The 20,522-nt window shown below is 44.9% G+C and overlaps 1 protein-coding gene across 1 annotated transcript in view; it reads left to right on the top strand.

Annotated features, from left to right (window-relative positions):
• Nucleotides 1-19,512, top strand: part of l(2)05287 (WD repeat-containing protein l(2)05287) — a 28,761-nt gene extending 9,249 nt beyond the window's left edge. Inside the window, exons 7-19 of the mRNA XM_089544028.1 lie at nucleotides 427-512; nucleotides 698-853; nucleotides 1,522-1,703; nucleotides 3,716-3,894; nucleotides 7,092-7,270; nucleotides 11,626-11,812; nucleotides 13,185-13,276; nucleotides 14,002-14,088; nucleotides 14,176-14,330; nucleotides 15,096-15,152; nucleotides 17,384-17,518; nucleotides 17,845-17,939; nucleotides 19,252-19,512. Of these exons, the coding sequence (XP_089400154.1) occupies nucleotides 427-512; nucleotides 698-853; nucleotides 1,522-1,703; nucleotides 3,716-3,894; nucleotides 7,092-7,270; nucleotides 11,626-11,812; nucleotides 13,185-13,276; nucleotides 14,002-14,088; nucleotides 14,176-14,330; nucleotides 15,096-15,152; nucleotides 17,384-17,518; nucleotides 17,845-17,939; nucleotides 19,252-19,438 (1,777 nt within the window). The 3' untranslated portion in view covers nucleotides 19,439-19,512. The remainder of the gene's footprint in view (nucleotides 1-426; nucleotides 513-697; nucleotides 854-1,521; nucleotides 1,704-3,715; nucleotides 3,895-7,091; nucleotides 7,271-11,625; nucleotides 11,813-13,184; nucleotides 13,277-14,001; nucleotides 14,089-14,175; nucleotides 14,331-15,095; nucleotides 15,153-17,383; nucleotides 17,519-17,844; nucleotides 17,940-19,251) is intronic.
• Nucleotides 19,513-20,522: the final 1,010 nt, after the last annotated feature.

A 20,522-nucleotide genomic window follows, 5' to 3' on the forward strand; every position in this document is an offset into this window, starting at 1 on the left:
ATATGTTGCTGCAAACCAATGCAATATATGACTAGAGCTGGTGTTAAAAGAAACTTGGAGGGGTGATCCTAAACTGCAATTTAGAATGAGTGCAATGACATGGTTGTTTGATACGATGTAAAGTGTTGGCTGCTTGTTGTGTGGTTGGCACATTTTTTTCTCATGGTGTGTTACCAGTTCAGTGTGTATGTTTAGTTGACTTTCTTGGCAGGATATACATGTGTGTGGCAGGACAGTGCTAAAAGTACCTGAAAGCTTTTCTCTCATTAAATTCTACCGCATTGTGGGAAATTATGCAAAGTGGTAAGGTTGGAGCATGTTCAGAGCGTCAGAAGCCCCCGAAAGCCCTCCCTCAAAAGAAAGGGAATTTGCTGTGCATTCTTTGCAAATTCACGTGCTGCCATCATTACCGTGGCATCTTTGCAGGCAGAGTCTCAAAGACACAACACCGGTGCGCTCCATTCACCACTGGCACACTCTGCCTGTTCGTGACCTGGCTTATACCACTTCAGGTCAGTGCATGGCATTTGTGAACACAGCCTTCTGATATTGAGACCATGTGGGTCCAGCTTGTTTGTGCCTGTAGACAGCCAATGCGTTTGCTTCCTAATGACAAGAGTTCTAGGATTGAGTGGTGTGATTGCTTGCTTGTCACAGTGGTGTTGTCTACACTTCACCCTGTTCTTCTGTGCTGCAGGCAGTTTCTTGCTGAGCGGAGGAGGTGAGTGCGTACTGGTCAAGTGGAGCCTGCCCTCTGGCGACCGCCAGTTCCTGCCACGCATGGGCCTGCCCATCAGCCACGTGGTCACCTCACCTGATGCCACACTGCTTCTCACAGCTCACACGGACAACTGTGAGCACTGACAGTACATTGATAACGCAGTTTCTAATCGCGATATCAGTGGGTGAGCCGGAGCATCTGGGAATACCCATGAAGTACTGTTTATGAAATACTGTATAAACTCGTGTAAGGGCTGCACTTTATTTCCGGTGGGAATTTTGAAGGTTGGGCCCATGCATGGATTATTTATCTAGTCCAAAACAGGATGCGGCGTATACACGGGTACAGCACTTACACGAGATTATACAGTAGGGCTTTACTGTCAAGAAAGGTAGAAGGGCGGCCTGAGTGATTATTCTCTGGCCTGTTACTCTGCACAGGCGAAGGAAAAAAATGAAAGGGAGATGGTTATGGTGAGTCAATGTACAAATGATTCTAAAAAAAAAAAATTAAAGCTCTTTGCATCTGTCTTTGCTTTCGTAAACTTGGAAATTTTTTTTCTTCGATAATCGCCACTTTTAGTGTTCCAGCTGTACAACTATCCAAAAAGCCTATTTTCCAGAAAGAAATGAATAGCGAAAAACCTCCACCTATTTTTCTCAGAAATACTAAGCACCGGAAAGTCCACGGCCTATAGTCACAAGTAAAGAATTGTTGTTAGTACCCATGGCTCTGTACAAATGAGCGTGTGCTAGCATACTAAACGTTGTGGCACACCTTTCGGCCTTTCTGCCTTCCAGGCCTGCGGCTGGTGAGCAGCCAGCTGTGTGTGGTGCGCAAAGTGCAGGGCCTTGCACTGGGCCAGGGCAGCTCTTCACCTGCTCTGCTGCAGCATGACCCCCGCACAGGCGCCCTTCTTCTTCGAGGCCAGCCAGGGCACTTGCAGTTTTACCAGCCACACGAGGACAAGCAGCTCTTCTGTGTCAGTCCCGGTTTGGTGCTGTTTATGTCACTGTATGCAAAAGACAGGGTGTAGACTGATGCCATTGTAAGGTTATCACTCCTGCCCGATGAGTTTAACTGTTGTAGGTGGAGTTGCCACTGATTAATGAATGGCATATTGCAGTAGAACCTCATTTTATTTTTATTTTTGTTACCTCTGCATTGCATTCCAGAGTTGTTAAAGGGATACTGAACCAAACTTTTGGAGCTGCTCTTTCGCATGTAAACAGGAGCTAGAGTGCTAAAATTAATAAATATGACAAGCATTTTAGCGAGAAAGGCGGATAACACGCTTTTTTTCGCGATTTATTGCCGTATCGTTGCACCTGGTGGCCGCCTGCGGAAGCTGCGACTAGACGTCATAACACCCGCGCGCCCACCGTTCCCGCAGAAGCACGATTGCCATCGCTACTCGCGGCTTTTCCATGTCTGTCGTCTGCTCACGGCGTGCACAGATATGTCAAAATGTTAGTCGATGCTGTCTACATACCATAACCGTATGCATGCTTACGTCCGCTAAATGCAGCTACTTTTTCCAGACCTTGTGCCATTTCTAGCATTCTCGCTTTTAAAACAGAAGCGCTACGATGTTCAGACTAGTGGCGCCATCTGGTGGTTAGGAGGGGAAGCATTGTTGTCAACAAACTGACACCCCTCTTAGCCTAAAGGGGGCAGAATCGTCACTCTAAATAAAAAAATAAAGCAATTTTGTTACTCGTAAGTTTTCTTATGTGCAACAGGAGATTAAAGCGAAAGACTGGTGGCCCATTTATGGCCAGTGAATGCGCTGAAGAAGCCAGTAACAACGACGCAACCAGTCCGAAGCGAGGTTTTATGCATCGAAGGGCGCCGCCATATTTGTCGCCGCGGGAGGGTGCCATGACGTCACACTTTCCACCTCGCGCCGACCGGGAGGGCTTGGCGCGCGCTCATGAAACATCGAAAATAAAACCATCCGCTGAAAAATATGCACAGTGACGACTAGATTTCGGTGTAATCACATTCCGAGAATCTATATTCAGCCTTTTTGTTCAATTTTCAGATTTTGCTTCAGTATCCCTTTAAGCACGGTAATTATTTCTTGCTAATGAGCTTTCCTCATTTGTTTTTGCTGCTTGGAGCTGTAGATATTTAATGTGCTATATTGCATTACATATGAGTTGCAACACCATAGACTTACATGGGTGTTTGCCAAGACTCTGGCAGCAGTCCGAACTATCCATATTTCTGAATTAATGAGGCTTTACTGTACATATTTTGACAGTAGCACCGCCCTCGTTCATAATAAGGGAGCGTTCGTTGCAGCAGCGTTCATTATAAGTGGGCTCAACTGTATTCAATATTCGGTTTGATGTGAATGTTTCATATATTTGAAAAGTCGAAGTATTCATCCCAAGTGAATAATGTTTCTAGAACACTGGCCTTGTTTGTTGTGGTTCAGTGTGCCTCCTCTGGGATAGCACAGCGGCGTGCGGGGCAAATCCCCGACTCCATGGGCGGCTGCTAGGCGTACGTGCCCCATGCCTGCATGCCTGCACTTGTGCTGGAGCCAGTCTGTGTGTGCATGTGGCAGCACACACCAGTCGTGAGTGCGGTGCCCACATCTGTACCTGCTAGGTGACTGTGGTGCACACGCACCGGAATTGGTACGGTTACGTGCATCATTTGGAGGAACTCTGTGGAACAAGGCTGAGCTGTCTGCAGCTGCCGCAGTTGCTCTTTCCCATGTGAAATTCACTAATCAGGTGCGACGGTGCAACCATGAGAGGGAGCTAGCTGAGGGGACATGGACATGGGGGCTCTTTTGCGATGCCTGACCACTGAAAAGTGGAGCATATGTTCTGTGAACAAAACGGCATGCTAGTCAGTAGCAGCCAGTGTTCTTCCTTCTAGTTGAAGTGCGCTGTTTTCCTTCAAAAGAGACAAGCCAGACCTGCTTGTCCGCACCTGACACAAACAGCCTGGAGAATTTGTGAACTTTGTTCTGTGCAGCTGGATGTGGTGGGCCAGAATTACATGACCCAGGAGCGAGAAGGTGGCATTGTCAACACAGAAGTGGTGCTCATTGCCCTCGCTGGAGACTGGCTGCTTACAGTTGAGCACTGGGCCGATGACAACTTGGGGCCTGAGACGCGACTGAAGTTCTGGCGCTTCGACCACTCCCTCCAGAAGTAAGTGAGGGCATCCTTTGTGGGGTCAATGCACTGAGGCAGGGGCAGGCTGTTCTTATATCCGATTTTGACTTGCCTAAGATGAGTAACTCCAGCTCAGAGTACAAACAGGTTGGCATTATGTATGCATCGTGACCAACAGTGTGATTTTTTCTTTTTATTGTCACCGTTATGTACTGGGCGTCATCACCTTATGTAAGCATCATTCAACAACTGTGCTTCGATTATTGCACACACTGTGCCTTCAGCATCCCTCAGCAAACAACAATATATGACATGTCCTCTGTCCTAGACGTCGAGGTACCGACATACTAAGGCAGCCGGGTGTCAAAAATTTTCTTGCCGTTATATCATCTGCTCCTGCACGAATTCAGCCTACACGACGATCTGAATTTAGTGTTATGATCAAAATGCAGATTTTGTGAAGAAGAAAAACTGGTAGAGTTGGAGAATACCGTAATAGCTGTAGGCCCCAGAAGTGTCATTTTTAGAAAATCAATTTTTGGGTAATTTTTTGGTCTCTAATACGAGTGTCCCCCCTTAAAGCACGAAAGCAAGGCACAGGAAAGTCAGTTTTAGAGGTAATTCCTTAGAGGTAATACTGAAATTTCACTGCATCGAAATTTGTTTCCTACCATGCTAAGAATCCTCCAAAAACACTCTGCTTCCTGTGCGCTCTGTATGTGAAAGCTGGGCGGCACCCATATTACTTACGTGCTCCGCTCAACCAGTTGTGCCCGTGATACAATTTTTCTTCTGGTTTGTTTCCAGCCAGCCGTTAAATTTCATTACATTGAAAGTGCAGCAAAATCTGCTTCATTATATTGAGGCTAAAAATACATGGTGTTCTTAGGACGCGAGGTTTTGAAAACTAGAATGCTTCGTTACATTGAGGTTCAAGTGTAGACTTTCGCACTGCCAGTGCGCACTTGTGGATTCGTTGCGACAAAACAGACATGCATCCCTCTCGCTCTTGCCAACACGTGGCGCCATCTGGTGCCCTCGCTGTGATTCTTATGTGGAGACCTGCTTCCCTCGTGCCTGTGTGCACAGGCTGAAAGCTCCTCGGGCCTGCCAGTGCCAGTTGTTAGAACAATTTTTTTGGGATGCTGTGAGCGTTTGCCTTCATAGCGTCTTTATTGTATTTGATAATTAAAAACCCTGAGTAGTTGGCCGAGCTGAAATCAACGATGTCGTGAACTAACACTTGCAACAAACAGGAAATGAGAATTTTGAACCTGGCTGAAGCAGTGTGTGCACACTTATGCAGGTTCTAGAAGTGCAGCTTCGGACACGCAAAACTTGCAGACAAAGCCATTAATTGTATTCCTGCATGAGTAGTGTTTGGCGCATGCACACTTTCACTGCGTTGTAGGTCACCGGTGGTGGGTCACATTGTGCATTCATGCTGTGCAGCAATGAATACTGAGTCGCGCGATGAATCTGTGGGTCAGCTCTGACTTATTAAAGAGCCTGCGAAAAGCACACATGCTATGTCGCTGTTGCGATTTATTGGCGGTTACAAGAAGTTGACTACGCCCTGGCTCCCTGTGCATTGTAGTTATGCATTGTCGCGACACACCCAAGAAAATTAAAGGTTGCCCACCGGTGGACCACGCCGCAGAGAGATTAGGGCTTCGAAAATCACCACTGCAGTGAACATATTAAAGCATGCTATCCCATATGCCCATAAACACATTTTATACTGCACTGCATTGCACAGCATCTGAACGTCTTCTTTGCACCCATCACAGTCTTGGTAATGGCGCGGCCTTGGTAGGACATTGCTACCACAGGTGCGAGGAAAAAAATTGAGGAGAAAATTTGAGCTGAGAGCAACCACAAAAGCTACATAGTTAACCTTCTGTGATGATTACCACTTGTGTAGTCCGTTTAGTCAAAATTTCTTTGAAAGTTACATCGCTTGTAAGGTGCCTTACTGATTCAAAAGTGTTTCTGGTGATCAGCAGACAGTAGGACAAAAAAAAAGTGGCGGAGGTGGTTTTCTTGAAGCCAAACAAAAGCTGATGAGGGAAGCCTTTGCCCACTGGCAACATTTCAACAAGTTGTTTTGGCATATTAGAGGACAAGTTGTCTCTTTAAAGTGTTGATCGACAGACTGAGGCTTCTTTCTTTCCTTTTGTTCAAGTTTCTGCTTCGTGACCGACAAAATTGTTTCAGGCATTGTTTTGAACCACATGCACGTTTTAGGCCGCCGCGGTGGCTCAGTGGCTATGGTGCTCGGCTGCTGACCCAAAAGACGCGGGTTCGATCCCGGCCGCCGCGGCTGGAATTTCTTTGGAGGAGAAATTCTAGAGGCCCGTGTACTGTGCGATGTCAGTGCACGTTAAAGAACCCCAGGTGGTCGAAATTTCCGGAGCCCTCCACTACGGCGTCTCTCATAGCCTTAGTCGCTTTGGGACGTTAAACCCCATAAACCAAACCAAACCAACCAACATGCACGTTTTAGAACTTGCATGCATTGTTAAAAGTGCATGAAACAGTTCTGTAGCAAAGGTGTCAATGTGAAAAGTCCATAATTTGTTGCTACATGCATTCTGGAATTGTGGAGTTTTATCATTGGCACCGTTGAGTTTCACCAGCTTGTAATTTGGACTAACAACTCTCTTGCATTGTTTGGAGAAAGGGGGTCAGGCGTGCAAGGGCTGTCCACATCCAGTGAAGCAGGGCCAGCAAAGTTCAGAACTAGTCGCAAGGCAGTGACGTCTTGCACATGTTGCTTTCTTAGCCTGCACGGTCCAGACATCTTCAGATACCTAATACATAAATTATTATGTTAAAAGCACTTCTTGTTCCCAGTAACAACCAAGAGTGCTGCTTCAGTCTAGTTTCTGTGGCAGTAAACCTCTGGCTTATGTGACAGCGTGTACCACTGCCTACCTAAAAAAAAAAAAAATTGGGCATCTAAAAAACCCAGAAAAATTTTAGTGTACTGTTCTGCTTGTTCCTTCCATTTTGTCCTTGTTTTTGGTATTGCAAACATGGGCTTGCATTTCTGCAGAACTTTTTTTATTAATATTATTAGTATAAGCCTTTACTTTTTTTATACCATTGTTTTTTTTTTCCACTCGCGTTCACACTCTCGTCATTGTTGCTGGTCAAAACGTTAAGGCTCTGGTGTGATCATTGTGATATGGGGTGCTGATTTGCTGCCTCCACTTTTTTGCGTCTGGCAGCTTCGTTCTGGACACAAGCGTCTATGCCCCCCACAATGGCTTCCTCAACGACCTGCAGCTATACGAGCCACGCAGTACGAGCAGCAGCACCAGCAGCCCTCTTGCACTCACAACAGCTGACGACCGCAAGTTTCGGCTTTGGGCCCCCCAGGATGATGTGACTGCATCAGAACATCAGTGTGAGTTTTCGTTTTGTCCTTGTTTTGTTGCAAATGTGGTGGAAATAACAGTCAGTGTAACGTGTTAAGGGGGGATGTGGGGATCAGATCCTAAAAATCACGAAAAAAAGTCGATTTTTGAAAAGTACACTTTTTGGCATCTCTGACACAGCACTGTTTCTATGTTGTACTGAAATATTTCACTCAAAAATAAACTTTAAGCGCTGCAAATAAATATATTTGTCGGCATCAACACATAGACAGCGTGTGCTAGCTTAGAACTTTCAGGCTTGTGTTCTCGAAAGTTTGTTTTGAGCTTAATACCTTGTTCGTGGAAAGCGTAGCACAGTAATGGGTGCATGGATTTTTACCCCGTTTGTTTTAATCACTGAAATGTGGTCTGCGTCAGGACAGTCTCAGATTTACCGCTTAGGTTCACACGTTTTTATTACATGGTAATTAGAGCATGATACATTCTAAGCATAAAGAGAAGGTGCATATTGAGTCCTTTAGAAAAATAGCAGAGAAATTTTAAAAAAATTAAGAGAGTCTTGATTTATACATACCCCTGTCAAGCGCGCAAGTTAAGTGCACTTACGGGGAGTGCGCGCTTCGGCATCCCGAGTGACACTTTGGGCTACGCGGTGCTAAACGGAAAAGCAAAGTGCACTCGTAGTAAAAAAAAATGGCGTCAGAAAATGAGCTGAATTTATGAAGAGGTCGATGGAAAAGAAAAAAGGAGTCATAATAATTGATTGCTTAACGTGATAGCACAAATAAAACAAGGTTCGACATTTTTTAACGAAGGGAAAAAAATAGAAATAGAAGAAAAGCCAAGACCAACCAAGACTATCCAAAATTGCGGCAACAAACAAGATGGCGGCGGGTAGCGTTGTTGCATCGGATCTCGTACCTCACACTCAGCCCTGAAAGTGCGTTCTGTGAACGCACTCCGACATGAGTGCGCACTTTGGCAAGTGCACTTATGTTACGCCGTTTAGCTGTGCTAGAGTGCACTTTCAGCAAGTGACACTCTTTGTAAGTGCACTTTATTTTGCGCGCTTGACAGGGGTATTACACCTCACTTCTTTGTAAATATTAAAAGCATTTACAGACTTGTAGCCTGTTAAATTTTTTGTCATGCTAGGCTTGCCACAAGCAAACATGAAGGCACCATATAAACAATGATGAAAGGGAGCCTACTGAAGCTGTCATTGTGAAACTTTATATCTGATTGTTTGATGCTGTTTTAAGCCCGTCTGCCAAATTTCATCACTCTAAGTCGAAAAATAGAAAAGTCGCCTTCGATCCTCTCATCCCTCCTTAAAACTGCACTAAAGAGGAATCTGAAATCGTCTTTGTGTCGCGGGAACTTAATCTGCACTCTCCGAGCATTCTTAGAAACGAATTGTTGTCTTCTGCGGCCGATTTCCCTATTGAATCAAATTAAACGTCCCGGCTCCCGCCTTTTTTTTTTTACTTACCTCCGAAAGTAGGAGAAGTCAAACAAAGCGTGGAGTTCCTTTCAGTCTGTCGCGTGGTGGCTTCGCTTTCGCTTTTATTTTGTTTTTTAGGTTTCCATCAATAAAATAGTTTCAGTCGGAGACTACATACCGCAAATTAGGCCCACAGAAATGATAATATACGTGGACTGTTTACTTTCGCTGTTCGCTACATATCACTCCGCCGATGGCAGAGCAGCAAGCCGTCATGTGGCTGGCTGAAAGGCACTCCATGCGTTGGCTCACTCTTCCTCTTTTTGGGTGTGAGTTAAAAAAAAAAGATGTCAGGAGCCGGAACATTTAATTTGATTGAATCGGGAAATCGGGTGCACAGGACAATAATTTGAAGTTTCTAAGATTGCTAGGAGTGTGCAGATCTAGTTCCCGTGGTAAAAAGACGAACTCAGAATCCTCTTTAGTGCACCTTAAATGTAAAGCCTTGTGCAGTGTAGAGGTCTGGTACCTTTGTTTGGGCACTCACAATTTATGCTAAATAATTCATGGTTGCTGCATGTAAATGCATGAGGGAAAGAGAAAAACAGTTTGAATTTCTAACATAGATCTAAGGCAGTTTTTTCCTACATGCTGTACCGTATTTACACTTATGTAACGCGACACGAATGTAATGTGAGGGACAACTTTACATGCTGCCCAGTGAGAAAAAAAAACCACGAAAGTTATGTGAGACCAGCAGATTAAAAAAAGTATCTAACTTTAAGGGGGGACACTGGTCTTGAAAAGAAAATTTTATTAATTTAGTCACAGTTATGAAATTTTCAGGGCACATGTATTTTTGTGCGCTGATTCTAGATATGTCATTTAATTTCGTGTAAAACAATTCCTTGAGCACTTATGCACTTTTTATGCAAGTATTTTGCGGAGAGTTTTGAAGAAAATTTGCTGCAGGAAACTCGCTGAAATGTATGCCATTGGGTTCTCTTGACACCAAGGAATACAATAAGGGTAAAATTATCATCCTGGCTCTCATGGAACTTGAGTAATAGGGTACTGAAGGTGCCACATCAGAAACAGGAATACACACTTTCCTTCTCATTTCTGAAGCGACAACTTCAAAACTCTATAACATAAGTTCTATGAAAGGCAGGAAGACAATTTCATCCTTATTGTATTCCTTGGTGCCAAGAGAACCCAATGGCATACATTTCAGCCAGTTTCCAGCAGCAAATTTTCTTCAAAACTCTCCGCAAAATACTAGCATAAAAAGTGCATAAGTGCTCAAGGAATTGTTTTACATTAAATTAAATGACATATTTAGAATCAGCACACAAAAATACATACGCCCTGAAGATTTCGTAACTGTGACTTCATTAATAAAAATTTTTTTTTCAAGAACAGTGTCCCCCCTTAAAGGAAATCGGGGCCAACACTCACCCTCTTTTTGGAAACAGAGTTTTTCTTACTGTCGACCCTCCTATGTCATTCTCGGTGCTGTCATGGTCATTCTATACAGAGCATTTCTTGAATGACCTAATGACTGTGTCGTGACGCAGGCTGTACCAAGTGGCAAACACCACTCACGATCTGCAATGCACACAGTCGCTTGGTTCTTTCCGTGGGCATCAGGGCCTGGTTCTCTTAGATCTATTCAGTGTGCATTTTCTGCACCTTGTCCTTAAATTGCTTAATTAGACAGACGTCCAGTGTCTGCAGCACAGATATTATCCCTTTGGCTGGGTAAAAACAGCAGGGTGGCTTTTCGTGTCCTCCAGCTTCTTCTTCACCTCAGGGGTCAGATGTCCGCGAAATTAATCCGACGCCAGGATTGACGGAGGGTGGACTAAGCAGTCGTCATACTGAGCACGTGTTGCCATTTTATGGACTTGTTGTTTGGGTTTGTAGGTGTTTAACGTCCCAAACCAACTTGGGCTTTGAAGGGCGCTTTTCTTGTGGCCGCTATTTAAGTTTGCAAGTGGTAGCAAAACCGAGTCTTAAAAAAAATTGTAAAAAAAAAATTTTACACCACTGTGAAACATTTTTTATACAGGTGAAAGACATTGCATTTTCATATGCAGTAAACTGTACTGTATCTGTTTTGCTTGTTTTTCATTAAAAAAAAACACGGGTCATCATATATGAATGTAGGACTGAAATTTTTTATCAAATTTTAAGTTCTCACAGTAGTCCTTCAAACTATTTTTCTAAGTTGTCCAGGGGGCAGAGAAACTAAAAAAATGTTTAGAGATCAAAAAGCATAGGCCTTATTGGAAAAAAAAAAAATTCTGAATTGGAGAAAACTTGTTTTTTGAGGCATATTCAGCCATCAATTCCATAGTGAGGTGGTCGTAGCAAAAAAATATGAAAGATCGTAAGTTGCACAGTACCGTTCAGTGGAATTTATTCCTGAAGGTTCAATTGAAACGTTCTTTGTTTTGAGTCCTTAATTAAAACCAGTAATTAAAATGCGTTTTAAATGGTTACGGATTGCAAATACGTAACCAGTTATTTTCCTCTTATTTGTTTTTGTTCACACAGTTCATTTGGCGCTTCAGTTCCGCAGCCTTATTGATGTCACTGGCACTTGGTTGTAGACCTCATTCGAGCTCTGCCTTTGCGACGTATTTAAATTGTCCTTGCACAAATGAGGTTTTGACTTTGTATGGATTGTGGTGTGGCTTTCATGATACTCAGTGTTGCCAAAATAACATTGGAAAACTGCGGAAGCGTAACCAGAGGTGTGATTGCTTCGAAATGGCTGTGTTGCTGCACTGCTTTAGGGCAGTCAGCTCATTCGATTGTAACGCGAGGGAGACTTTAAGAGACAAAAATCTTTCAAAAAAAAAAAATCAAGTTACATTCTAGTTTGCCATGGATGTTAGGGCTCACTGATGGTCCTCTACCCGTGGTTTGCTACAGTGACGTATACGACCTCTTGGAACTGCATTGGCACTGGCTCTTTTCGGGGCTTTGTGGCTGGCAAGGGCACCATCTCCCAGGATGGTTCACTGTTGGCCGTCAGTTTTGGCCGGTCAGCAACCCTCTGGTCCGAGGACTGTGTGCTGAGGGCAGCGCTAGCCCACCCAGACTGCCCCACCAATATCACGTGAGTATCAGGGGGGTGCTGCACTGATCTGGGAGAAAGAAATTGCAGCAAAATGTCATTAATTCGGGCTTTGAGGGAGCAGGGAGAATAAAAAAAACAAACGCCTCCACAGCCTAATTCATGGTGGGATGCAGTAACAGGGGAGCCTCCTCACAGGCCACGACACTATGCTGACACTGTACTTGAGAAGGCTGCACCGCACAAACTACACACGGTGATGAGTGTGCAGTTACGGCACGCAAACAGAGCATGACACCCATGGGAACAGATGCAAGGGCAACACGTGAGCGCTGGAACGGTGAGACATCATCTGATGTGAAAATTAAAAGCCCAGCAGCACAGCAATTAGCATCTGAATTTCCGTAAAACTACACTCGGCTGGCTGATGCATGTATGGGCCACCATCATCATGATTTGGAGCAAAACTGTGAAAAAGGGAAACCAAAGCTATGCGGCTGTGCTATTTTTCGGCGATGAAACCCTCCGAGTTTTGTCAAGCCTATCATTGCGTGTGCATCAAGAGTGTACAAGTGACACTGGTAGAGCGTCTGCCTCGTATGCAAGAGGACCAGGGTTTGAATCCCAGGGCTGCCCAATTCTCCACTGGGTTAAAAAGAAAACTCGTGTCGATGGAGATGAATAACCAGGCCTGGGGTGCTGCCTGATCTCGGTGACTAGAACCAAAAATTCACTCCCTCACCAGAACAGGATTTGGCAACCCTGGTGTAGTACTGGCCACAACCTCCTATGTGAACAAACCGATCAACCCCCAGCGGCTGCAGAGCAACTGACCAAGGGGGCGCGGCGCGTGGCCCATACATCGCTGACACTACGAGTTAGCAGTGGCGCGCAGCCATAAGTACCTAAACGCCGCCAGCCAAAAACAGATTTTTGTAAATTCTACATACAAAGTTCGTTCTTTTGGATGATAGGAATTTCGGATGATACAAATATTTTTTGGGACCTGGGAGATTCATATGATCAAGATTTTGTTGTATTTAACGAGTTTTTACTGTACTCGTACTGCCTATGAAAATGCCATGGGCTTTGTGTGGAGCACCATTCTGCATCTGAATGTGACAGCCATTTTCAACACTTCACTGGCCTTCCATCTCTGTTCTTATCATTAAAGAAGGTTTTGGTTATTGGTAAAAAGGGACACATACCACATTAGTGTGACTCCGTTATCAAAATCATTTCTGCCTCATTGCATGTACTTGCTGTTACTATTTTTTTTTCATACATTCCAATAATAATTACTCGAAAGCTGTTGCAACATGAATGGGAAATGCTGTGGCTAGGGCCTTCTCGATCTACATCTCTTCTGTTCTCTCTCAGCCAAATGGTGTGACATAAATCTCCGTATCTGCAGAGCGCTGTCTTTTGGACAAGGTGCCTCCTCACACTTGCTCTCAAGCTGCACGGAGACGAAGCTGGTCGTGTGGGACATTGTCTCACTTTCAGGTGGGTTGTGCACACTTACATGCTACCGATTGACTGTATGTGAGGTCATTACAGGCAAGCTCTTCATTTACAGTGAAATCTCGATAATTTCGATTTAAAGCAGACCTAAAACTTTTTTTTTTTTTTTTTACCAAAGGGAGCCTGGTCAGAGCAGTGTGCTGCGGGAGTACTACTGAATCAGCTCGTGCCAGACCTTCTTGTACCGTCTTTGTCAAAAGTAACCAGGCTGCATGGTTTGCTTCTAGCTCGTACAGTGGAGCCCTTGTGGCTTTTCTAGAGATCAAAAGGGCTTGAAAGGTAAGAAGACCTCCAGTCCTTACCTTTAACGACAGTTTCAGCTTCAGGGAAGCTGTAAGGGCTCCACTGTACGAGCTAGAAGCAAACCATGCAGCCTGGTTACTTTTGACAAAGACTGTACATTTGTGGCCACTCAGCCCTTAGTTCAAGTGATGGATCTGTTGTCACCTCTGACATGTGCCAGCTTTACATTGGTGCCACTCTGCTGCCATTTTCCCATGGCCACTCCATGGCGCATGTTGGCCTTAGTTGTCTGTGTGCTAAAAAATCCAACAAAACACATTACTACAATAAACTGGCACACATGATCATTGGCTTGTAGGAGCATGCTGTTGGCAGTGGTGTCTTGTTTAGTGGTGGCGCTAAATTGTGTAGGTGATCATGCTTGCCACATGCCCCCTCCACTTTGCTCTCTTTGCTGCTTGCAGTTCTGTGGGAGGTTGAGTGCAAAGTGACGTGCCTGGTGAGGGACGTCTCTTCCGATGTCATGGCTGCATTCTGCGACAACAACTCAAGTAGGTGCCTGGTTCCTTTGTCTTTGGTTTTGTGACCTTGCTGTGAAAATATGTAACACTGCCTACCTGTGTGTGCCACCATGACAGTGCTGCTGTTTGAGCCGAGGAACAAGGACTCCGTACAGACAAGCAGTGTTCCAAGCGAATGCCAGCCCATCAGGGCCGCTGCATTTCTGCCAGACAGCTTGACCAGCCCCTGCGGTGATGCTCGACGGCGGCTCTGCTTTCTCAGTAAAGAGCAGGTGGGCCCACTGATTAAGTCTATTATCAAAAAGAAGAGGCTTGTGCATGAATGTACTAGCAGGGCAGTGGGCATTGCTGAATCCAACAGTGCTCAAAGTGTGACACAGAAGTTTGTCTGCCGTATAGTACTGTGTAGCCACCCATTCAACGTTGAGGATGAAGTCAAGTTGGCCTGTACTGATAGATTACTGCATTCTAACAACAAAGATGCTAATTTCACTGAAAATGAAGTACAGATGTTGTCAACGCTAGCCGATTTCACAAGTAAACTGTGGTACGTCAGCACCTTTTTTGACATGGATTCCAGATACAATACACCTCCATTGACTTCAAAACGTTGATCATGGAGTCCTTTTCATTGTGGACGCCATGAGTTGAGTCTGCAAGTTGCAGGATTCGTGCCAGTACATGCACACATGCATGCACACATAGACAGAGTGAGAGAGAGACCGTGGCTTCTTTTCTGAAGGGGGTGGCCTTGAACTGCCTATAATATTTTCTCTGTATTTAGCTTTTGGCAGTTTTCTCTGCTGATGCCAAATGCTGCGAACTGCTGACTGTCACTGATTGCCTCTGCTTGTAAAGCAGTCATTGTAAATTCTAAGGGGGCCACTTGTGCTAGTGAATGGGGGTTGAGTGGTGTGATACAGGGTAGGCTTTAAGGCCAATGCTCTCCCTGCATGCTTAGCAGGAAAGACAAGCTGGCTTCATTAGTTTCAGGGAATAGTGTGTAATTTGTTGAACTGTTGCTTGCATTATCACAGGAGCTCTATTCCTGGGATGAGGAAGCCAAACAAAGGGAGGCTGTGGCAAGAAACCAGGTATTTTTTTCATTATTGCAGCGACATTGGATAGAAGCATTTTTTTTTTTTTTTTCATTCTGTTTAGCATGCTGTGCTTGTCTTGATAATGCTGCAGACCAACCAAAGGTGGTGACATGTGAGCGCACGGTTATTTCCTAGGCATGTGCGAATAGTGAATCCTCAGAAGTGAATACGAAGCAGATAATTATTTTGTTTGAATAGTTTCAAAGTGGTACGGTTATTCTCAAATCAAAGTGAATAGTTTGCAGCTGTTAATGTAGTAGTAAGAAAAAAACATAATTCATTGGAGCTCAGTGGCATACACCCAAAGACGTTTGCAGAATTCATTAACGCAACTTATATAAAAAATGAAACAGTAAAAATAAATGCTTTCAAACTTGTGTTACGCAGGGTTCAAAGAGCAGCAAGCCAAAGTGCACCAAGCATCATAGTTTCAAGCTCTTATCATGTGGTTCTTTACATGCTGCTGGTTTTAAATATGAAGGTGACAGACAGATTTTTCATACAAGTTGCATCTGATGCCACAATTTCTCCTACCTCATTCACGTGACACACAGTCGTGTGACCGCATGTGTGATCGCACGTTCATATCACTGCCAGAGGAAGCTGTGGCTCGAGTTGTTCGTTCATTACGCAAAAGTCGAAAGATGTAAGTGAAGGCACTGGAAGTGGAACGCAACATGCCTTCTTATACCAGTTGGAGGACTCGGCACCCGGGATTTTTGTGGTGGGGCCTTGCTTGAACAAACCTTGCGCCGTTGTGCATTGCGGTGCCCCTGACGGAGACATGTCATCGGCATGGAGATGTCAAGATGTCGAGGCACAAGGAGATGCAAGCGTGTCCTCTTTCCTTGTGCACATGCACCTCTGTGCAAAGGTGCGGTATGCACCTATCCTTGAGGAGAACAGGTTTAAGGTATTCTACTGAGGCAAGTACCTTAGTCTTGATGCGCGAAAAGGGAGCGGAGAACCGCGGGGAGGTGCATTCCTACAGCAAGAAAGTGAGAGCAAGAATGTGGCGGTGCTCTTCGAAGTAAAGACTGTGCACCTGCATCAAAATGCTTCGTGGTGCCGTCTTTCTATTGTGGTACCTCAAATAGCCGGCATTTCACCTCTCGTCTAAATTCAGCCGTCTAAAGGGTGTAATTAAATAAGATAATGCTGGCTTCGAAGCTGCTGTCCACTGACACCGCAAATGCCAAAGCCAGCACCGACGGAGGTCTCGCATCGGTCATGTTAGTAGTTCTGCATTCATATCTTTTTTGTCATCTTCGTCTTTTGGGCCTTCTGTGCAGAAGGCCATGCAGAAGGCGCAGTGTAGTTCCCATTGCAGCGCGTTCGCTTTCACGTCTAGGCTGCCTACTGTGTCCTCGGCGACGTGCCGAACCCTGTCGAAGGCCAAGTTTGTGGACGAAGCTGCCACACCATCTGTTTGATGTGTGCCAACATCTAGAACGGTGCGATTGCGTCGCAGTGTTGGAGCTTATGTAAGGTCATCGGCTGCTGCATCCGGAGGCTTATTTTCTTCAATTCTCAAACTTCAGAATACTTTGGAAATATTCAAGGTTTTCGAATATTGCTAATCGCTTTTAAGCCCGTATTGAATACCGCATTATTTGCTTCGATATTCGAAGCATTCGAATATTCGCACAAACTCTACTATTGCCATATCAGTTCGTTCCATTTTGGCAAGAGTGTTGCACCAAAATGTGCTTAATGTAAATGGAAATGGAAGTAAATGGAAATGTAAAGGGTATTTGCATGAGGAAAGGTGAAGAAGAGATAGTGAGTAAAGCTGAAAATATTCCTGCAATTCTTGTGGATTAATTTTGAAAAGAATAAATTTTTTTTTCTTCCAGTAAGATCAATTTTGAAAGGAATAAATTTTATTTTGCAGTAGACATGTGGCTGTCATTTTCTTGTGAATTTGCTTTGTACTCTGCATGCTACTGTGTAAATAGGTGTTACATTTTGGTCATTGCATATGCATTTTTTATGCTTTATAGTTTTTGTGCCCTCTGTTACACAGTGGATATTTAACATACTAACTGCTTGGTTAGATTTTAGATAATAGATTACATCTGTGACACGGGTTTTAATTTTAGCTTTCCCTTTGGTAAAGAATCAAGGAGATAAACTAATTTCAACTTCTATAAGCAGACAATCAGTGGATTCTGCAGCTCCTTTTCAGTCCAGAGATGTTACAATGTTCTCTTGTCATTTTTCAGCCTGTCAAGCTGGATGCGGTACTTCCTGCAACACCTTTTGGCACCCTGGTAGCGCAAGAGAGTCGGTCAGCCGTGGCAACTAGTGCCCCTGAACAACACAGGCTGGGAGTGCCGGGCTTCCGGGAAGTGCATCAGGTGTGTATGCATGCGCACGTGCGTGCTAAGGCGCTGTAGCTGATCTGCTTACGTGTGTGTACCTGAAGCAGTCAGAGAGTTGTCTTGAACTGTTCTGATAGGCAGTTTCTCTCTTATTGCTTGACACTTGTATGGCACTTCTATGATCGACCAACGATGTTTGCGTCTTCAGATGGCAGGATCAGACATATTATTAGTGTTTGCTGCTGCGTGCAACTGCCATGGCTTTCTGGGTAATGTGTGGGCCCTGAGTTGCCCTCATGTCTCACTAAATGCAGTAGCCAGTCTGAGAAGTGTTGCAAGATGCTCCTTGATTGTTGTTGCAGCTCTTGGACGTGGCGTCGCATGCACTGCCACCAGTGACGAGCTTTTACCAGAACTTGCTGTCAGCGTTCCTGTCTGCTAACGAATTCACAAAAAGGTAACTGATTCTCTCTTTTATTTCCTTCTTGTTGTTCTTCAGGATGTTCAAGTTCTCAACATAGAAGGAATACCTTGTTTTGACTTTTTATATTTTAGAAGTCAAAACTTATTTTTAAGCAATTAATAGTCCACAATAGTCCAGCTGCACCTGTGTCCACTAGTGTGCAGCCCTGGCTCACCGGCACCAAGCAATGAGGAACCAGAACCGATTTCTTGGCACAGTTTGAATAGTTTGGCGTGATGATAACGTCGTAAGGCTCGTTCAGACAGCGGGAGCACGAAACTGGGATGCACAGCATAAACATCTGAGGAACGACGGTATTGCACACATACAATGCACTTCGGCACAAAGCGGGGATGCCTTGAAGAAGCTCGACAAAAGGGCGCCATCAACGCTTATCTCGCCCGTCTGGCAGTTGACTGTGGCTCCACACATGCGTAGAATGTCTATGCCTAGAACAACATCACGTGCTGAGTGAGTCAGCACTGGAAGTTTTGCCAAGAACACTGTTCCACCCAGACACACCTTGGCACTACACACTCCCACAGGACTCCATAAAAAGTCACGCTTCGGTCGCACATAAACATCACTTTGTGGCCTAACATGTTCTTAAAAATATAAACTTTTAATAGAAATAGCTGCACCTGTGTCCACTAGCGCCATAGTTGAAACACCAGCCGCAAACACATGAACCCTGTTTTTGAGCATAACAATGGAAGGAAGGATGTCTGGGAGCAGTGAAGGGTATCCAGCAACCTCACCTCCGTCGGCCGCGAAGACTAATTTTCCGGCTGTGGCAATACGGAGTGGCGCGCCGTTGTGACGGTGAATGGCACTCATAAGAGACAGACGGTGGGGGGGAGGGGGAGGGGCAGGACTTAGTTTGGGAGCAGGGGAGTGATGTCAGATGCCATCAGACTGGAGAAGGCAAGGCTAACTGGGGTGCAGTGCTTGGGAAATGGGTCTTTAAGCCCACTTTGTGTAGACAAAAATACCTTGTGCCATGGCGCTGTTTGGCCAAAGCTGCTTTTGCGTCCTAAAAATTCATCATCATCATAACTAATTGATAAGAGTGGCGCACAGATGTTCTATTAATGCCACAAGAATAAATGGAAATCAAGATCCAGCTTTTACTTTTCCATCAATGAAAACATTTGCTTTGTGCATTCCTACAGCTTAGTGACGAATTGTGACAAAGGGCTCTAAGGAAGGCTAGAGTTATGCACGAGCCATTGGTTTCTATATTGCTGTTAATATTGTGATAGTAAGCCATTGTTTCATACTTTTGCCTTCCCTTTTTCTTTTTCAGTGCTGGAGGGTGGAGGTGCGATGGTGCTGCATCTGATGATGACATAAACGAAAATAATTCTGACTCGGATGCCGACATGGACATTGACCAAGAAAATGATGGAGCAGCTGAGCCACCGCCTCCACAGGAGGTTTCTTCAGACTGTGTCAAACTTGTGAAAGTGAAGCACTTTGCTTGGTTGACTTAGAAGAAAAAATAACACCACAATAGGAACACATTTTTCATGTTTTTATTCATTTGGTATAAATATTTGTGCAAGGTGCTTTGTTTACTCCCACTTTGAACACATCTTTTTTTAAATATAAATTTGGGGGATGTATTCATTACTTAGGCTAGTGTATTAGCGAAATTTATATATTTTGCCAACCAAAATAGCAGGTGCATTCACAGTGTGAGTACATCTCTTATGCTAGTAAATATGGCACCTAGTTGTGTGTGTTCATATCAAGGAGATGTCATTTTCCAGAGGTACAAATATACATCACTATGTTACACTGATTTTATCGATAATGATGTGTTTCGTTTTGGGAGAGTTTTCAATACTTCAGTGGCATCAACTTAAAAGACTCATTTGATGCCACCTTATTACTTCAATCTGATCTTTGGTTATGTGGAGTATGCTGAGTTTCAGCAAGTGCATTGCAGTACTCAAAAATTTTGACTGTGCAAGAACTTCTCAGTTGGGCCCTGACTATTGTGATGTACCAGTTTCTTAAAATGGTCCTGGGTCCACACTGGGCATGAGGTTATTGATGCACAGACTCCAAGAATGATTTTATAATATGATTTAATGAATGGATCTGGCTGGATGCCGCTTACGGGAAAATGCAGTAGGGCTCGTCCACGTCGGGGCTCAGTCAGCTTGTTGTGGCACGGCTCGACGAATGGCTGGATGTCCGCTGCGGCCGGGCTGGGGATTCTTCACGGCGGTGCAGCTCTCGTTCTCGACCAGGCGTTGGAGGAGCTGCCAGGCGTTGAAGCGTGCTGTGGAGGCCGAACGCGAGCGAAGGCTAGACCCCAGGCTCCCTGGTCCATGCGCCGCCCCGGTTTTCTGCCTTCCTCCGTCTCGTCCGCCCGCTCGAATTGTCCCTGTCTGCCCGTTCCTCCCATTGGCTCCCCCTTTTAAGCCTTTTCCGTCTTTCTTTCTTCCGCCTCCCCTTCGCCGTAGCCGCTGGCTGCTTCTCGCCGCCCCCGCGGCGCCGCCCGCTCGCCGCTTCCTTTGTTCACTCCGCGCAGATCTCCCTCCTCGTGACAGCGTCGAGCCCCCCTCT

This window comes from Amblyomma mixtum, chromosome 5 (genome assembly GCF_055824585.1).
Source record: "Amblyomma mixtum isolate Tamu chromosome 5, ASM5582458v1, whole genome shotgun sequence".
Lineage (NCBI taxonomy): Eukaryota > Metazoa > Arthropoda > Arachnida > Ixodida > Ixodidae > Amblyomma > Amblyomma mixtum.